This window comes from Lonchura striata, chromosome 19, assembly GCF_050655825.1.
Source record: "Lonchura striata isolate lonStrDom1 chromosome 19, ASM5065582v1, whole genome shotgun sequence".
NCBI classification, from domain to species: domain Eukaryota; kingdom Metazoa; phylum Chordata; class Aves; order Passeriformes; family Estrildidae; genus Lonchura; species Lonchura striata.
Window position 1 is genome coordinate 5,173,608 of NC_140721.1, and position 14,342 is coordinate 5,187,949.

The 14,342-nt window shown below is 48.6% G+C and overlaps 2 protein-coding genes across 4 annotated transcripts; one reads left to right on the forward strand and one right to left on the reverse strand.

Moving 5' to 3' along the window:
- The first annotated feature begins 55 nt into the window (after nucleotides 1-55).
- SMYD4 (SET and MYND domain containing 4) lies at nucleotides 56-6,443 on the forward strand. Of its 2 annotated transcripts, XM_021550913.3 has the most exons (10): nucleotides 56-373; nucleotides 990-1,140; nucleotides 1,351-1,440; nucleotides 1,738-2,881; nucleotides 3,652-3,834; nucleotides 4,086-4,252; nucleotides 4,520-4,655; nucleotides 4,943-5,059; nucleotides 5,368-5,491; nucleotides 6,123-6,443. In XM_021550913.3, the coding sequence occupies exons 1-10, from the start codon at nucleotides 243-245 to the stop codon at nucleotides 6,271-6,273; spliced, it is 2,394 nt and encodes a 797-aa protein (XP_021406588.3). In that variant the 5' UTR covers nucleotides 56-242; the 3' UTR covers nucleotides 6,274-6,443. The 2 variants fall into 2 exon arrangements, with proteins under 2 accessions (XP_021406588.3, XP_085413517.1); XM_085557391.1 differs by lacking the exon at nucleotides 3,652-3,834.
- Nucleotides 6,444-6,909: 466 nt separating this feature from the next.
- Nucleotides 6,910-13,803, reverse strand: SERPINF1 (serpin family F member 1). 2 transcript variants are annotated; one of them, XM_021550914.4, is made up of 8 exons: nucleotides 13,703-13,803; nucleotides 11,234-11,319; nucleotides 10,673-10,871; nucleotides 10,440-10,595; nucleotides 9,427-9,630; nucleotides 8,515-8,657; nucleotides 7,699-7,909; nucleotides 6,910-7,328 (listed from the first exon to the last, which is right to left on the reverse strand). In XM_021550914.4, exons 2-8 carry the CDS (start codon nucleotides 11,309-11,311, stop codon nucleotides 7,069-7,071), a joined length of 1,251 nt encoding a protein of 416 aa, XP_021406589.2. In that variant the 5' UTR covers nucleotides 11,312-11,319; nucleotides 13,703-13,803; the 3' UTR covers nucleotides 6,910-7,068. The 2 variants fall into 2 exon arrangements, with proteins under 2 accessions (XP_021406589.2, XP_085413521.1); XM_085557395.1 differs by lacking the exon at nucleotides 13,703-13,803 and adding an exon at nucleotides 11,804-11,828.
- Between the last annotated feature and the right edge of the window lie 539 nt (nucleotides 13,804-14,342).

Below are 14,342 nucleotides of genomic sequence, written 5' to 3' on the forward strand. Positions count from 1 at the left end.
GCGCCACCCGCCAGAACGCGCTTCTATTGGCTGCCCGGCGCCGTACGGCGGAAGTACCGCTGTGATCCGTGTGGGGATGCCGCTGGGCGCCGCCATGGCGGCGGTGGCGCTGCCGCCTGTGGCGCGGTGGCAGTGATGGCAGTGACGGCAGTGATGGCAGTGACGGCAATGATGGCAGTGACGGCAGTGATGGCAGTGGTGGCGATGCCGCTGCCGGTGGCGCGGTGGCTGTGGTGGCAGTGATGGCGCTGCCGGTGGCGGAGTGGCGCGGCCGCACCGCCCGGCTCTGGGCCGCGCTGGACTCGGCGCTGAGGGAGCGGCTGGCGGCGGCTTCGCTTCACGACGCGGTGCGGTTGGGTTGCGATCTGCTCCGGTGAGCCGCGGGTCCGGGGATGGGCAGCGAGGGGAGCGGGGAATGGAGCATCTCGTAATGCGTATAAATAATAAAGGGGGGTGTCGAAGGATGGAGGAGGCTCCGCTCGCTGCAATGGCAGGAAATTCCATCTGGATAAAATTCCGCCTTTCTACCTGGCAGCAGGTTGGAGGTCGGCCTTGTCTCCCGGGTTGCTGGCGATAGGACAAGAAGATAAAGGGTTAAATTCACCTGAGAGGTTTAGGTTGGACACGAGTAGGAATTTTTTCGCAGGGAGGGTGGTTAGACGCTGGAATGGGCTGCCCAGGGAGGTGAAGTCGCTGTCCCTGGAGGTGTTTAAGGAAAGATGGGACATGGAATTCAGTGCTGACAAACCTGGCATCGTCACCGCCTGAGAGGTCTTTTCCAACCTAATCGTGTGATTCTGAGGATCCGAGGAAGAGCTTCTTCCCTGTGCAGTGACCCCGCCGTGGCACAGACGGAGTGTGGAGTCTCCCTCGCTGGAGATACTCCAGAACCCTCTGGACACAGTGCCACAAGGATCATCCTGCTTGAGCAGGGAGGCTGGACCAGAAACTCCAAACTGATCCTTCCGTGCTGCCCCCGTGTCCCACAGGACCAAGGAGGAGGAGGAGGCAGCCCTGGTGCAGCTGTGCCACCGGGCAGCCACGGACAAGAAGCCAGAGGCTGCGAGCTGGTACCGGGAGCAGGGCAACCAGGAATTCAAGCGGGGCCACTACCAGGCTGCCCTGAGGCTCTACTCCAAGGTAGGTGTGGCAGAGGGGGTCCTACCCACAACACCTTCACATCCCTGAGGGGATCCCCAAGAGAGGCTCCTGCAGCCCCTCATGGTTGAAGGGTGAGGGGCAAGGAGCAGCTCCGGTGAGGGGATCCCCAAAAAGGGGATCCTGCATGCCCTGCTGAGAGGGTCCTGTGAGGGATCCCCCGAGGCAGCAGCAGTTCTCTGGTCTCTGCAGGCAGCATCCCACGAGCTCCCCGGGAGCCCCGAGTTGTCCGTGTGCTTTGCCAACCGCTCGGCCGCCCTCCTCCACCTGGGACACTTTGAGGTAAGTGGGGCCAGGGCAGCACCCACCCTGCAATGTCCTGGATGCCCCTGAAGGATTGGATTATTAGAACAAGAAACAGTAGATCAGATGTGCTTCCCATGCTGTGCTTCCCATGCTGTGCTTAAAGCATCCATAGCTCAACTTCCCTACTTCAGGATGCTTTATTTAGGCAGCAGGTTGGTTATGCACGTGGAACTTGCTGATTAGCACACAGAATTCTTCCATGAGACTTAGGTGGAATGAAAGAGCACAAGCTGGTTTTCAAGCCCACTGAAAAGGCCTTATCTTTGTTCCTAGGTTTGTTTGGAAGATATTGCCAGGGCTGAAAGCCATGGCTATCCAGACAGGCTGCTGCCCAAGGTCCTGCTGCGGAAAGCTGAGTGTCTGCTGCGCCTGGGGAGGTTACAGGATGCACAGGAGAGCCTCAGAGTGCTGGAGAGTAAATTTGCTCTGGATGGTGTCATGACTACAAACCTGGCACGGCTAAAAAAGTTAAGTCAGCTGAAGGTTAAATTAGGTGAGAAAGAGAGGTGTCCAGAGCCTGCACAAGAAGCACATGGTGGCATTCAAGGGGAGCCAGAAATCTGGGAAGAGAACAACAGGATTTCAGGTGCATCTTCATCCCTGAGCTTGGGTTTTGATGCAGAGAGAGGACGTCACTTGCTGGCCTCCCAGGACATCGTGCCAGGACAGAGCCTGGTGAAAGAGGAGGCCTTTGTGAGCGTGCTGTGCCCTGGGGAGAGCCTTCCTCTGCAGGATGGTGACACAGCGTGGGACACTCGAGCCACCAACGCGGATCTTTACTGCCACCGCTGCCTGAGGCAGCTCCTGGCCTCGGTGCCTTGCCAGGGCTGCAGTTATGCCAAGTACTGCAGCCAGGACTGTGCAGACGTGGCATGGCAGCAGTACCACAGGACAGAGTGTTCCCTGGGAGCGCTGCTCCTCACGCTGGGAGTCTTCTGCCACGTGGCCTTGAGGACTGTCCTGCTGGCAGGATTTGCAGAGGTTAGCAGGCTGGTGGCATGGTCCCACCGTGGGGACAAGAGCCTGCAGTGCCCTGAGGCAAGCTGCAAGCCTCTCGGTGAGGCAGCAGATGCAGGAGCTGGTAGCAGAGGTGTCCCTGGTTGTGACAGCAGTGGTCAGTACCAGAGCTCTTACCAAGCTCTGTTCCACCTTTTACCCCACACTGAGCAGCACAGCCCTGAGCACAAGTTCCTCTGCTCGCTCAGTGTGGTAGCTATATGCAAACAGCTGCAAGCAGCTGGCCTGGAGGCTGCTGTGCTGAGTCAGGAATCGCCTCAGCAGTGGTCCAAACCAAAGCCATGTGAGAACACCTCAGGTGAATTGTCCCCAGAGCTGAAGACTGTGGCAGAAGCAATGCTGAGGCACGTGTTGCAGCTGCAGTGTAATGCACAAGCAATCACTGTAATGCAGGAGTTGGGTAAGATAAAAAAAATTGAAGCCCTACTGTGTTGTCACAGAATGGTTGGGGTTGGAAGGAGCCTCTGAAGATGATTCAGTCCAAATCCCCTGCCCAGGCAGGGTCACCTGGAGCAGGTGACACAGGAGCGGGTCCAGGTGGGTTTGGAATGTCTCCAGACCTCCCTGGGCAGCCTGTTCCAGTGCTCTGCCACCCTCAGTGGAAAGATGTTTTTCCTCATGTTGAGGTGGAGCTTCTTGTTTAATCTGTGGCTGGTTCTCCTCATCCTGGCACCACAGAAAAGAGTCCATCACTATTCTCTGACACCTGTATTTGTTTATGTATTGATGAGAACCCTTCTCAGTCTTCTCCAGACTAGCCAAGCCCAGCTCCCTCAGTCTCTCCTCATAAGAGAGATGCTCCAGACCCCTCATCATCTCTGTGGCCTCCACTGGACCCTCTCAGTAGCTCCTCTTTCCTGTCCTGAGGAGCCCAGGACTCCTTGCCCATCTTGTCCTCTCCTTGCCCATGTTCTTGTGTGAAGAGATTAAATTCTCAGCTGTAAAAAGCTCCCATTGCAGATGGAAATGATTTGTTTACAATTTAATGGCCTGTCCCATGCTGGCCTGTTCCTTGGTGCACATGCAAGACGTGTTTAGCTATTATTTATTGCAGCAATATACGAGGAACCTTTCTGCTACTGCCTGCGATCGGTCACGGGGCTCATTGCAGAAATTGTGTGGGTTTGGGAGTATTCAATCTCAACCTGCTTGGTTTTCCTCTGTCTTCAGGGCCTGGAGATGGGGATGTTGTAGATAAGAAGCCTGTGAGGCTGGCAACAGCCTTCTTCCCTGTCCTCAGCCTCCTGAACCACTCATGCTGCCCCAATACCAGCGTGTCATTCAGTGGGACAGCTGCCACTGTCAGGGCATCACAGCCAATCTCAAGTGGCCAAGAGGTTTTGCATTGCTATGGTAAGCCCCAGTTCTGCATTTGTCTCAAGGCACAGATGTCATTCGCCTCCCCTTATCAAGCTGATGGTTATTTATGTCATAATTCTCATGTAATTCTCATCTAATGTTGCCAGAGTCTTTGTCCCTTAAGCCCTCTGTTAGACTTTCAGTCTCCAGTTGTGTCCTCCCCAAAATACACCTAATCTCAATTGTAACAAAAATCTACTTATTCTGATATTAAGAACTGTACCTGTGAGAGATATCTTTTGCAGGGCCTCACTGGTGTAGGATGAGGGTTGCTGAGAGGCAGCAGCTTCTCAGCCAGTATTTCTTCAATTGTCGCTGCCCGGCGTGCCTCGAGGAGTTAGAGTCTGGTGTCAAGAGTGTGGTGTCCATCAGAAATTCATTCTGCTGTCCCAAATGCCAGGCCCAAATGCAGGTAATTCTCCATAGTTATGATTGTGCAACTTAACTGGGGTGTGAAAACCTCACTTTGATCCCTGCTCAGAAGCCAAAAGCCCCTATTGAGTCCAGACAGTATCTCACTGTTTCTTATAAAATCAAATAAGCTGATAACAATTTATTTTAAAAATCACTTTGTTCAATGAATACAAGTGAGGAACAATTTAGCATCTCTATAACCCAGAGCTAATGCAGATGGAGAGTGAACTTTGAGCAGGAATAATCACAAAGGTGATTTCCACAGGGAGAAGAAGACACTCTTTGCTGTTCAAATGAAGCTTGTGCAACCTCAGCCAGCAGAGATCACCTCTCTGGCCGTTTACAGGACCTCCAGCAACAAATCAAGAAAGCTTTTGGCATGTTGAGGGTCGGGAAGGCTGGTAAGGCTCAGCTTTGTGCCCTGAGGTCAGGAGGTTGGGACAGGAACCATGAGATGGCACTGTTGCTCATGCCATCGGGGTGCTGTGACATGTGGCCTGGCGTCCATGGGGACTTCAGCTTTAGATTTTTTATACCCCCTGATCTGGGTGTTAATCTAAGTCGTATATTGTTCCATAGTAAAGTAATTAAATAAAAAGAAATCAGGGTAACAGTGGAGTTGGGCATTCCCAGGCCTTGTTTATTTCATGGATAGTGGAAGGGTGAATTTTATAACTTTCTTTTATAGATCAGGCTATCAAAATGCTCCTGAAGTGTCAGATGGATGCTGGAACCTTCTTGTCTCCAGAGCATTTACTGATGGGAGAGATGGAGGATCATCTGGCACAGGTGTATGCTACTCTTGGTATGGCACTGTCCTCTCACTATCCCATGTTTCCTGAGCTTTGAATTTAACATAACTAGCTTTTTCTTTGACTGGCCCTCTCATTTTTTCCCTAGTTTTGTTAGCAGGGCTCTCAGAAAGACCAAACCTGTGTTCCCAGCAGCCTGTGAACGATACTGTGCTCTCATGTTCTTTTAGATTCCCTGTCCTGATTCTGTGGACAGAGTTCACCACGTTTTGATTAATTCTGTCAGATTCTTTGGGTGGCAGTAACTCTAGGAAGTATTTATTAATTTCTCATTGTTCTGTTTTGCTTGTTTTTCCATCAGGGAAGTGGCAGGAAGCAGCCAGACACCTGAAGAAGAGTATTGAGATTGTGGAAATGCACCATGGGCCATCAAGCGTAGAAACAGGCCATGAACTTTTCAAGCTGGCACAAATCCTCTTCAATGGGTGAGCTTGGTTCCATCCTCTGTCCCTGCCCTGCACCACTCCTGTGTGTCTGAGACAATATCAAGGCACCTTGAGGGTGTCTCACAGGACACAGGGCAGTCTAGCACAGGTACTCTCTTAGGAATCTGTTTCTCTCCTTTGTGCCTGTCTATCTTTTTCTCCTCCCCGGCTCAGTTTATTCCCTGTCCAATTGTTTTATTCTGTCAAATCATCACCCCTAGTGTTTGTATCTCAGTTGTATAATGTTAGTGACATCTTCTCAAAAGAGGGAATTAAATCCTCTTGCTTTATTGGCAAGGAAATCCCCTGACTGCTTCTGAAAATCTCCTCACAATGACTCCCTGTAACCAAATTAATTTTAGCAAGAGCTGCAGTGAAGAAGTATTGGGTTCCTGTATACTCAAAGATCATATTTTCAGGTTTTGTCCATCTCCTTACCTTTCCATCTCCCTCATCCTCCCTTTGCAGCTGAAGCAGACACAGTTTTCCTGCTTCTGGAAGGCAAGGGAGGGTGGGATCTATAGCCATGAACAGGTTTAGTTTTTTGTTAAGGAGGACTTAAAGGTTGTGTAAGTCAAGAAGCTGAATTAAGTATTTTGCATGCTCTGTTCTCATTATCTTCCTGTTTCAGATTTGCAGTTTCTGAAGCTCTGAGCACGATTCAAAGAGCAGAGGGGATTTTGTCAGTGCACTTTGGTCCTCAGAATGCTCAGATCCAGGAACTACAAGAGATGAAGGCCTGCCTGTCAGAGCTTCCCATAAACATCCTTCAGAGGACTTAATTTCCCTGTCAAAGGAAGCTGCAATGTGATCTTTCATCAAAGCTAAGTGTCATGTGGTAAGGTAGTCATGTAGTACAAGCTGGAAAATCATGTGTAACAGCAACTTGAATGAAGTCTTGAAATGCTCTTTAGTGAGCCTGTTGTAAATAAAATGACCAATTCTAACGTGAGAGGTGTGTGTGTGGTATGGTGGGAACAGAGGGTGTTGTATAAGTTCTGTGTGTGGGTTGGAAGCAAATGTTTGAGTTGCTTTTGTGTGAGGTGTGACTCTCCCCTGTGTGGTGCCCTGAGCATTATGAACATACAGTCATCCAGAGCACGTTGCCTTCTATTTTTAATCCTCTGAGGCACTTTGCTTCTTGCCAGTGTCAAATGGAAATGGTTGGAAGGGGTGAGGCAACAGCCTGGGAAGTGCAAACTTACAGTCTATAAAAGGGGGCATTGCAGAACTTGGAGGGCTACAGCTCAGGTCTGTCAGTGTGAGGGACTCAGAATCAACAGCTGGTGTCAGGTTGGAAAACAGGATGGGGAACAGTGCAGCATACACCAAATAATGTGTGCTTTCAGGACACAGAACTGCATTCTTCCTCTGAGGAAATTGGGAGTGTAGGCAGACAACTTTTCAAGGGAGAATACTTGGGCTTGCTGAGATTAATAGCCAAAGCTCTTTTATTGCAGCATGAAGGCGTAAGATTTGCAAGTTGTGTCTTTGTGCAGCAGAGCAGGGAGCCAATATCCCTCCCAATATCACCCTTTCCATTTGGGCCCTACTATTACAGATTATTGTGAAGGGATCTAAACACCCCTGGGATCCAGGATCTTGCCAATGAAGAGGAGGGTCCCAGTGGTATCATCCCTCAGTACAAGAAGGAAAGGTCTGTCCACGTGGTATTCTATGGGGAAGGTCAGACGAGCAGCATTGGCCCCAGCGTTTGGTGTGGATCTTTCCCCATCCTCACCAAGCTCCAGCATTGCCTTGTGTTGCACATGAGATAGTCTCAGGGGTTTGGCAGAAATCTTGGAGAAATCAGGTGATGTGAAAAGTGATTGGAGCCCTGGAGGAAAGAGAGAAAGTTCCATTAGCTGGAGGCAAGGATTGCAGAAGGGGGAGCAGCACTGCTTATGTGTGATCCACGAGGGCAGGGAGCTGCTTGGGCAGAGTTTTTTGGGGGAACAGGGAGGAGCAGCTTCCATCTGCTTGTACTGAGCTTCACCCACATTCTCGGCAGCACTGCATGAGCTTGGTGGATGGATGTGATAAAAAGCTGAGAAGTCCTGGATGAAGGTCACAAAGGTGATTTGGTTGCTGGTGAAATCTCCACAACCATAATTAACAACCCACCAGATTCATAATCTGAGAGCAGGAAGCAACTTGACCCCTGCTTTGAGCCCTGGCAGCCTGCAAAGGGGGTGTGATGCACATACTTGTCTCCTTTAGTGTGCTGCCAAGTGCCTCTTCATGGTTGAGCTTTAGTTTGGGCAGGCTCAGCACAGCGTGGACTGTCTTCAGCTCCTTGTCCACATCGTGGACAAACTCAGAAGTGAGGCTTTCCTCAATCAGAGTCATGTTCTGGGTCACCTTTGTGGGCAGGAAGAACATGGCACTGATTCCCTCTGTCAGGGGCAGCTGGGCAATCTGCAAGACAGAAATAAGAGAGATAAGAAAGGGTCACATCAATAATAAACAGTTTTACCAATCTTGTACCAGGCAGAGGCCTGATTCTCAGGCTGGAATCTCAACCTTTGCAGTGAACATTTGATCTTTTTCCCTCTATGCTTTTATGTGACATGATGCTTCCTGACACTTCTGGCTTTTCCCCCAGGCTTTCATCCATCCTTGATGCACTCTTCCTGCTATGGAAGTGCTCTCTCACCTGCTGAATCCTGCAGCATTGCTTTGGGGAATTCTCACTTGAACACCTTTGAACTCATGCTCCAGGGAAAGATTGGTTGAAAGAGATAGAGATGGAAAACTTTTGAGAGCTGTGCCCTGCCCTTCTTGCCCAACTTTAAGTCAAACAACACAGGCTGGTAGGACCTGGGCATAATTTAAATTTTGGATTGCTTGTGACATAGCCTGGATAGAAGCAGAATATCCTAAGAGTCAACACTGCCTTTCAAAATAGGGATTGCAAAAGTAGCTGATAGAAGTAGCAAGGCTGAAATGGGTTAACAGGTAGGTGTAGCTGAACCTGCTCCTCAATAGGTTTAGGAGATCTTAGGCAATATTTGTTGTCTGACCTTGCAGTTGAGTTCTGAGTCAAAACCATATCTCAGGATGGCTTTGGGGTCTGACATCATGGACACCTTCACAGTCCTATCCTCATCCAGGTGGAAGTCCTGCAGGGCAGTCCTCTTGGTGTCAAACTTGGTTTTCCATGTCCCTGATTTATAAGAGAGAAAATGGAGGATTTTTATGGAAAAATAGCATATGAAACCAGGCTTATGCCTGTGGCTGAATAATCTTGTCCTTTAATATACAGTATTTGTGCATTAAGGAGTCGAGGCATAACAGGAATAGAAATAGACTGATTGGAGCTACTGATTTACTGCCATCCTTGGCCCCTCCTTTTCATCTGAGAATTGGCTAAATGGCAAATAAATAATCAAGCCAGTGCATGGGTGGAGTAGCCATTGGGAAGCTGATGTCTACTGACATAATTACAAAACTATTTTAAAGGGTAACAATTGTGTTAATGGATAAAAAGTGCTGCTCTCCCCACCCTTTATTTTGCTCCTTGTCTCTAAGCAATAATTCTCCAGGACACTGGCTTACAGCATGTTTAAGAACAGCTCTCTGGTATCAAATTGTTCCTTCTACAGTGGTAAGAAGGCTCAGAACACTCTAAGCTGTCCCTTCCCTAAATGGTAATATCCTGTCTCTGAATGAAGTTTTGTGAACTTAAACTTCCCTCTCAGATTCTTACTGCAAACAGGTCAAGATTCAGCTTCCCAAGAGTAATAATTCCTCCCTCAGGACTATTTTTATTCAGGTAGCGTGCTTTCTTTTCCTTCCTTACTAAACATTCTCAGACACTTTCTTCTCACACTCTCTGTTTGACAGCCTGTTTGCTTTATTGGACGAGCATCCCTTCACATCTCTAACGTGCTTAATGGGTATTTTTTCTGTGTCCAAGCACCCAACATTCTTACCCTTGAAGAAAGCAGCCCCAGCAAGGAGAATGCTGACATCTGTGGGCATGTCCTTCATGAACCTCATGATCCTTCCCTTTGTCTGCTGTCGGACCCAGGTGTTGATTTCTTGGAGGTCCAGCTGGGTGTTGCCACTCAGTGCCCTTGGTCGCATCTTGTAGGACTTCTCGAGCTGGCTGTGAAATCCAGGCCTTGCCCTGAGTCCTGGGGAATAAAAACATGGATACTGCAGCTAGCTCCCTTATCCAAACAATCTCAAGGCAGCAGGTGGCAATCCAAAGCCCAGCAGCAGGTCTCTTAGAAAATATCTGTGCCTGTTTGTCTCCAGAAAACTGCTTTGAAGAGGAATATCTGAAAGCACATTAAGGAAAGTGATCCAAATCCTACAGCCACCCATGCAGAAGCATGGGATAACTTTGTTCTGAAAACTGAAAAAAGGAGATAACTGAAGGCTTGGACACAGCCATTCCTACATCAGCCTTTCTTCTTTTCCCAGTCTGCTTTCTGAGTACAGCTTACTCAACCTATTGGATTCTTGGAACCAGCAGGTTCCAAAAGATAGCTCTTAGCATTCTCAGCAGCTGTTTATTGCATGCCAGAAGAAGACATTTCAAATAGCTCTGCAAGGAATTAAACAAAGGAATATGGCTGAGTGTTATCACAAATAGAAAATGTGATCTGTGGTTCCTGGAAGCCAGCAACACCTGCCAGACAGCCTGGAGTGAAGGTAAAATTATCAACAAGTTTCTTTTAGGTCTTCTGTGAGTTAACTGTTCTGTCACCAATGTCTTTGTGTGCATGTCTGGTCTTTTATTTAAGTGCACACAAACTTTCCAGCCTTTTTCTGGAGCAGCAAGAGCATTCCATGCCCTGTCTGCATCCTGGCTCAGCAGGATGCCAGACCTGTTAGTGCTGTGCTACTCAATGTGTTTTTATATATATATTCACACCAAAATAACTACTACTGACAGGTTTTTAGGTAAAATTTTATAGAGGGGAAGAAGGACTTTTACTTTTCTCCAAGATGATCCGGGAGGCACTTTTCATGCTCTTCTCTGGCCCAGTCACACTGCTCAGGAGCTCCTTGTAGGTGTCGTGGACCTCGGCCTTGTTGAGCAGATCATAGAAGAGGGCGCGAGAAATCACATCCTCAGTTCGTTCTCCAGCCCCTGCCAACGAGCAGGAAAACATGAGGGGAGGGCTGCCAAACCTGAGGGTGAGTGTGGAAATGGGGCAAAGAGCTCACCAAGTGAGAGACCAGAAAGTGCAGTGGCCAGGCTGAAGGGAGACAGCAGCACGTTGGCCGTGGCTGTCCGGCTGGACTGCTGGCGGTACAGGTCGTAGCCAAAGTTGGAGACTGCAGCTGCCAGCTTGTTCACAGGGCTCTTGTAGAATGGATCTTCCTCTTCCTCACCAGCATTGGCTCCATCAGCTGTGGCAGAGTTCTGGCAGGTCCAAGGAGTGCTTTTGGTTAGACTTGCAGGTGTGGTAAACACTTCATAGGCAAACAACTACAGGTGTTTTTCTATGACCTACAGAAATATTGACTTAATCTTGCAGAGAGAGTAGGAACAGTTACTTTAATGCCAAAGGCAGTACTGAGTTTGAAATTCTGCCTCCTGGTCATCCCCTGATGTAACTACTGTGGTTTTATCCAGGTAAAGCAGGAGTTAGTCTCATTATGTTGCTAAATAAAATCCCAGTAATTTAGGAGGGTAGTGCTTAATCCTTTGGTAAGAATCTCTAAAATTGAATTACCTGCTGTGCACCTCTTCCCCTTGCTCTCTGCATATTGTCTCCCACTCACCTGCTCAGTAGCTGAGTTCTGGGTTCTGCTTGGGACAGTTAAGAGACCCAGGAAAAGGAGAACCACTGGAACCTGCATGCCTGGACCTACAGAGTAAGAATATGACAGAGAGAATTTGAGCAATCAGATAAACACATCTCTACACAACTATTCAGTGTACCTGGCTGTGACAGGAGCTGCAGTGACAGATGCTGCTGCTTGTCCTTCCAGTTGTGAAACACACACCTGATGTGTGCCAGGTTTCCTTCTCTAGTTGAAAACATTCAGCCAGACTGGCCCCAGTGACTTTAAAATTGGGCAAGCACATGGTGTGGGTGTGCCTGAGCACAAAAGCAGATGTGTGTGGCCCAAACCACACCGATGCTGGCAGTTATTGAGTGCCAAGGTCCAGAAAACACCAAATCATTACTTCTGAGTCTTAGGCTTCAGAAAAATTCAAGACTTCATTTATAAAAAGTACCAAATCCATACTGCTGAATGGGGCAGAAGGCAGCACTGACTGGTTACTGTTTTGATATACAAATCACCTGCCTCAGGCAGTAGTTTGCTGTTTCTTGTGTCTACATGTACCTGTGTCCATTCCTTGCTTCTTATTTGCAATCTGATGAAGTAAAATAGAAGAGGTTTCTTGACAATAAGGAAGCCTGGAGAAGTGAAAGGCAGAGCTTGGCTTATTCAACATTTTTAATGGAGGTGGGAGAAAACTACCAAACTCCCCAAAGCTGTTCCTTCTGTGGAATCCACTTCTCATCACTCCAGTCCTGGGATGAGTGGCCCTTCCAGACAGATCTGTCTGTCCAGAAGGGCACTGAGTAACCCAGGGCTTTGCTGTGGGTAAACCAGAGCTACTGAAGTGTCCTGCCCCCAAGGACAGACGCCACTGAGGCTGGTCTGAAGCAATGTTTAGATAGATTCCCAGAAATTAAAGGAAGAGGGTTGTGTTTAACTAACCCCTGTCATCCAGGCAACTAGAGAAATCAGAGGAAGAACATGTGTTTCAGATTAAATTCAGCTACAAAGAAAACATGCCTGCTGCTAGAAATACATATGGTGACAACAGCCCCAGCTCAAGACCCCATTCAGACAGAGTGAGAGGCAGTTTGCTGTTTCCCTTCCCTGCCTTTTCTCCTGGAGGCAGCTCTCCCTTGGACAAAAAAGCATCACAGGGGAGGTTTTAAGCTCTCATCTGTGTTCAGCCAGTCTAACACAAGTGGTACCCTCTTTCCTCCCTGCACTTGCATCCTGCAACCTGCTGCCATCCCAACTGCAGAATGGGTGAGGTTTCTGGTGCAGAAGATGTGGATCAAGAGGATTTACTGTCTGGTGTATCTGGTGGTGTGATAGTGGGTATGATGCTGGGATTGCTCCTATCATTCCAGAGATTTACAGTGCACAGGCACCATGCTGGAAGAGAGATGCCAGAAGACCTGCATGAGTCGAAGTCAAGCAGGCTAAGCAAGGGCTCTGTGAGGATGCCTGTGCCAAGCTGCACTCCTGCATGCTGAGAGGAAGAGGTTTGGCCCAGTCAACCTTAGAGATGAAGCTTTTCCATGGAGCATAACCTTTTCTCTGAAGAAAAAGAAAATAATCTCAGCACAGCCTCTGCTTCCAGCTACACTGAGCTCCTGGGAGCATGGAAGCAGAGATTGGTTTTGCAGATTGTATTGTTTTTGCCAGTACTGTCACCAGCTTCATATTTCTCAGACTTCGCCAAAAAGCAATTTCCATTTTAAAAAGACAAAGCCTTTTGCGTTTGAATTGGCCTGAACATCTGGATTCTATTTGTATTTCTCTTAGCACACAGCCAGAAATGCAGAGAAAAGAATTTGGTTGGATCGGAGGTGGGATGCTTTCAGGCATGATATTAAAATCTGTGGAAGGAGAAGAGAAGGAGCAACAGCGAGTGATGTTACAGTCAAAAGGTACAGGAAAAAAACCTTGAGAAATGAGCTGAGAAGGAACTTTGTGTCTGGGAGTGGTCGATTTGTGAAGGCCTGCAGGTGCAAAGGAAGTATTTTACTTTCCACCTACAGTGGGACAAGTCTCTCACATCATTTATAAACAGTTCTGACTTTAGAGGTGCTGTGAAACAGGACCCATGAGTTCAGACTGCTCGCTCTGCTTGTTCCACAGCTCCTGGAGCATCCTGCAGCCACCAGCTCCAGAGGATTTCACTGTCACACCATCACAGACAAAGAACATGTTCCCAACTGCAAGGCAGATGCTTGAAAGGCAGAAAACCCACCCCAGTTCCCAAGCACAGCTCAGCCCTGGGGGCAAAGCTGATGCTGGTGGCTCCCCATCCTTGGTGAGGTCTCTTGGTGGGAATCCCACCTGCAGAAGAACTATTCTTCCCGTTTCCCAGGTCCTCGGAGAGCTGCCCAGCCTCAGCCTCTGCCCTGTGCTCCCCTGGCCGCTGGCAGTGGCACAGCTGAGCTGTCCCTGAGCTGTCCCTGAGCTGTCCCTTACCTGGGGCTCCTCTCGGCCGCTTCTGTCAGGGCTCCCAGCGGGTGCGAGTCGAGGACAGTGTGGGTTTGGTGCAGCCACATCTGCTTTTTGCTGCTTCCCCCAGCCCAGCCTTCGGCAGGCTTCAGGTTACAGCTTCCCAGGGCTCTCTTAAAGTGCTCTGCTCCCATTTTCTGCCCCTGCCACCCTCGCCCTGAATTGCACTGATTTTTCAACACTTTTTTCGCCCCAAAACAAATCCCCGTGCTAAGGGCAGCCTGGTGGGTAAAGCACAGGTAGGAAAAGCAAACACTCCCTGCCCTGTTTGAGCAAATCTTTTATCCCTGCAGTTCTGCCACAGGTCACGTCAGGGAATTCCTTCTGTCTCAGAGGTATGGTTAATGCAGTAGTGTTTAATGGATTTATAGATTTATGTCCAAGATTTAATGGAGAGACTGTGGAAACTGGATTCTGTTGTTTGAGGCAGTTAAGATGCTGGGAACTGCTTGTGTCCAGTGATAGTTACTAGTTAACAAGAAATCATTAACTGGCTTAAAGTTTTTGGCTGAAAAGAGAGGCTGGAAAGCCAAGGACTTGTTAAAAAAGAAGATGAATTAAGAGAATCTTGTAGAAGCTTTCAGAATGATAAATGATATGGAGAAAG

What these genes read in the sequence shown, in the direction of transcription:
- SMYD4 (XM_021550913.3), top strand. Translation starts at nt 243, where the DNA reads ATGGCGCTGCCGGTGGCGGAGTGGCGCGGCCGCACCGCCCGGCTCTGG. An exon ending in TTGGGTTGCGATCTGCTCCG is followed by an intron (nt 374 to 989) that starts GTGAGCCGCGGG and finishes CGTGTCCCACAG; the next exon opens with GACCAAGGAGGAGGAGGAGG. An exon ending in AATGCCAGGCCCAAATGCAG is followed by an intron (nt 4,253 to 4,519) that starts GTAATTCTCCAT and finishes TGATTTCCACAG; the next exon opens with GGAGAAGAAGACACTCTTTG.
- SERPINF1 (XM_085557395.1), bottom strand. An exon ending in ACTTTCTGGTCTCTCACTTG is followed by an intron (nt 10,596 to 10,672) that starts GTGAGCTCTTTG and finishes GCTCGTTGGCAG; the next exon opens with GGGCTGGAGAACGAACTGAG. An exon ending in CCGGATCATCTTGGAGAAAA is followed by an intron (nt 9,631 to 10,439) that starts GTAAAAGTCCTT and finishes TTTATTCCCCAG; the next exon opens with GACTCAGGGCAAGGCCTGGA.